Source organism: Pygoscelis adeliae, unplaced genomic scaffold, assembly GCF_000699105.1.
Source record: "Pygoscelis adeliae isolate BGI_AS28 unplaced genomic scaffold, ASM69910v1 Scaffold135, whole genome shotgun sequence".
Taxonomy (NCBI): Eukaryota; Metazoa; Chordata; class Aves; order Sphenisciformes; family Spheniscidae; genus Pygoscelis; species Pygoscelis adeliae.
This window is the reverse complement of record NW_008824908.1, coordinates 3,218,924-3,221,556: the sequence shown is the minus strand read 5'-3', so window position 1 is coordinate 3,221,556 and position 2,633 is coordinate 3,218,924. Positions and strand designations below refer to the sequence as shown.

The 2,633-nt window shown below is 39.8% G+C and overlaps 1 protein-coding gene across 1 annotated transcript in view; it reads left to right on the top strand.

Moving 5' to 3' along the window:
• Positions 1-1,698, top strand: part of EXOC3 (exocyst complex component 3) — a 24,989-nt gene extending 23,291 nt beyond the window's left edge. Inside the window, exons 11-12 of the mRNA XM_009324930.1 lie at positions 149-276; positions 737-1,698. Coding sequence (XP_009323205.1) covers positions 149-276; positions 737-908 — 300 coding nt within the window. The 3' untranslated portion in view covers positions 909-1,698. The remainder of the gene's footprint in view (positions 1-148; positions 277-736) is intronic.
• Positions 1,699-2,633: the final 935 nt, after the last annotated feature.

The window sequence follows — 2,633 nt, the reverse complement described above, 5'->3', positions numbered from 1 at the left end:
TGACAATTCAGAAATACTTTGTTTTCTTAATGTCTGAAAATTCAGCTGTTTGGGGAATTCAACTAATTGAAGGATTGTTTGTAGATACTGGGGGGGATTGCTTTTGTTTTGGGGATTTTTTTTTTTTTTTTTACTTTTCATCTTGCAGGGCTCTGGAGAGGACACTGAAGGACTTTGTGACATCATTGAAGCCATCGCAGAGGTGATCAAGCTAACTGATCCTTCACTGCTCTATCTGGAAGTTTCAACTTTAGTCAGTAAATACCCAGATATCAGGTAATTCAGGTAATTCTCTTTGCCCTCAAAGTTAAAAAGATAGATAACGTCACGATTTCTTTGTAGTCTTGGGCAAATTTTAAAACAATATGTAAATGTGTTCATATTTTTAGTATTTTAGAATGTAGCCACTTTCTTATGAAAAATAATCCTAATATAAAATGTATGTGACCTGGACTAGGAGGTATATGTACTTAAGTACTCAGTGGTACAGCAAAGGAATAATGAAAATACTTCCATTCTGTGTTTTGGGAGGATAAAATATGTTTTAGAGTCCTAAGAGCAGCCAAAATAGTGCTTTATATTGAGCTGGAAAAGCTGAGTGACTAGAGATCTGATTAAGAATTAAAGAACACACTGAAACAGAGTGAAAGGATTGCCAACTAAGTGATATTTCTGACAAGATCTTACTTGTGTGAAGTTTCCTACTAATGCCAGTTTTACCATTTTCCTCTGGCAGGGATGACCATATTGCAGCTTTGCTGACGGTGAGAGGCGATGCCAGCAGAGATATGAAGCAGACTATCATTGAGACTTTGGATCAAGGTCCAAGCCAACCAAATCCAAACTATGTGCCAATTTTTAAAGAAATTACGGTTCCTACTCTAACTGTGCCAAAACTTCTTAAGTAACTGACAACTCTCTGTTTGTGTGTCATTACTGGTCTGGGATCAACGGGTTTGAAATATTTGAGGGCAAATTTGGCAATGCTATTTTGAGTAAAGTTCAATATACACTGATATTTGCTAGGCATGTTTCTTTCTAAAGACTTGGATGTGGGAAAATGTAATCAGATTTCTGAAAGAAGATGGATGTAAAGGTCATGTTTGGAGAATGAAGCTTCTAATGGCCAGGGGGCTTTTTACTGACCCATTTGTTACAGCCATTTTTGCTGTCAGCAAATACGTTTTTCTCGTGGAATATGTTTGCACGGTGCACTGCAATGCCGTATAAAGATATTTGTACCAAAACCAAGAGAGCTGTATTAGTGCTGGATATACTAACATACATCGCTTACAATACTGAAGCAGACTCTAGAACTATCTTTATATGGTACTGCATTGAGCGTATATTAACATTCTCAATCCACTTTCACATTATACTTTGTGTATGTACTTACTTCGGTGTAAAATAGTTTATTGCAGAAAATTTAATTATGAAATCAGTTTCCTGCCTAAGGGACTGAATGAAATTGCTACTGTGCAATTTGATTATAGGGTGAATAAATAAATAAAGACACATGAGGTACAATCTTTTTTTTCATTGATTCACTAAAAACAGCACATAAAGCACCACCTGTTGAATAAAATCTTAAACCATTGCTACCTTCAGCTATGTATTCTTTGCATCCTTATAGATTTACAGTAGATTTAAATCTTTTTTTTGTTTTGTTTGAAGTGCGAATAAACTTTGGATTTAATAGTTTTCTGGATACACAAGATACTGGTTTTTTTTATTTCCACAGTATTTTCAGATTTAATGCTTAAAGCTAATTTTCAGTATTTATCTATTCTAATTATAAAATATTACTAGAAAATTGTGACTTTAAAACGATTTGATGAAGGACACAACAAAGGCATTATCTGTTAGTACCTGAACGGAGATAAGTACAAGGAAGACACGAGCCTGCCTTGTTCTAATTAACGTTCCGGAGTTTGTGTATGTCACTTGTTTGGCCTGTGAACACCCAGACCTTGCGCCATGTGACCCATCTCACTGCTGACTCCTTACCCAGAAGAGGAACATGCAAGGTCAGCAGGTTGGACAAGGGGTAAAACAAAGATTGTGGCTTTTTTGATTGACAGGGGGAGCACGTCCCAAAGAATGAGGAGGGTTCAGTAGAGCATCAAGTCGCTATCTCTGTACCTGAGGAGTTTTAGCGAGGTCTGGAGGCACTCCAGGTCCCATGGGACCTTGCACTGTTCCTAGAAATTGCAGCTGGGGGGGGGGAGGGGAATTAGGCTGGTTTTTGGAGGGTTGTGTTCAGCCCTCAGTTAAGAATTATTGAGGTGATACCGACTAATTTGGCTCATATTTCAATTTCAATCCGGTGGTTTCTGGGCTGTAGCTGAAATCTTGCCTTACGTGCCTTTCATCTTCAGTTTGCCCAAGAGAATCAGTTCATCGGGCTTTGTTTCTCCCTCTACCCCCGTCTTCCTCTGCAGCAGTAACCCTGTATCTCTTGGATGTTAAACTTAGCCTGTTTCCCCTTCGTGACGAACGACCTCCCCTGAGCGGGGACCCCTTAGCCTCTCCCTGCCTGCCGGGGAACGGTCACAGGGACGGCTCCTGCCCTTGCGGAAACCCTCCCGGAGGACGGGGGCTTCTGCGGAGGAGCGCCGTTAACCCGCCAGCGC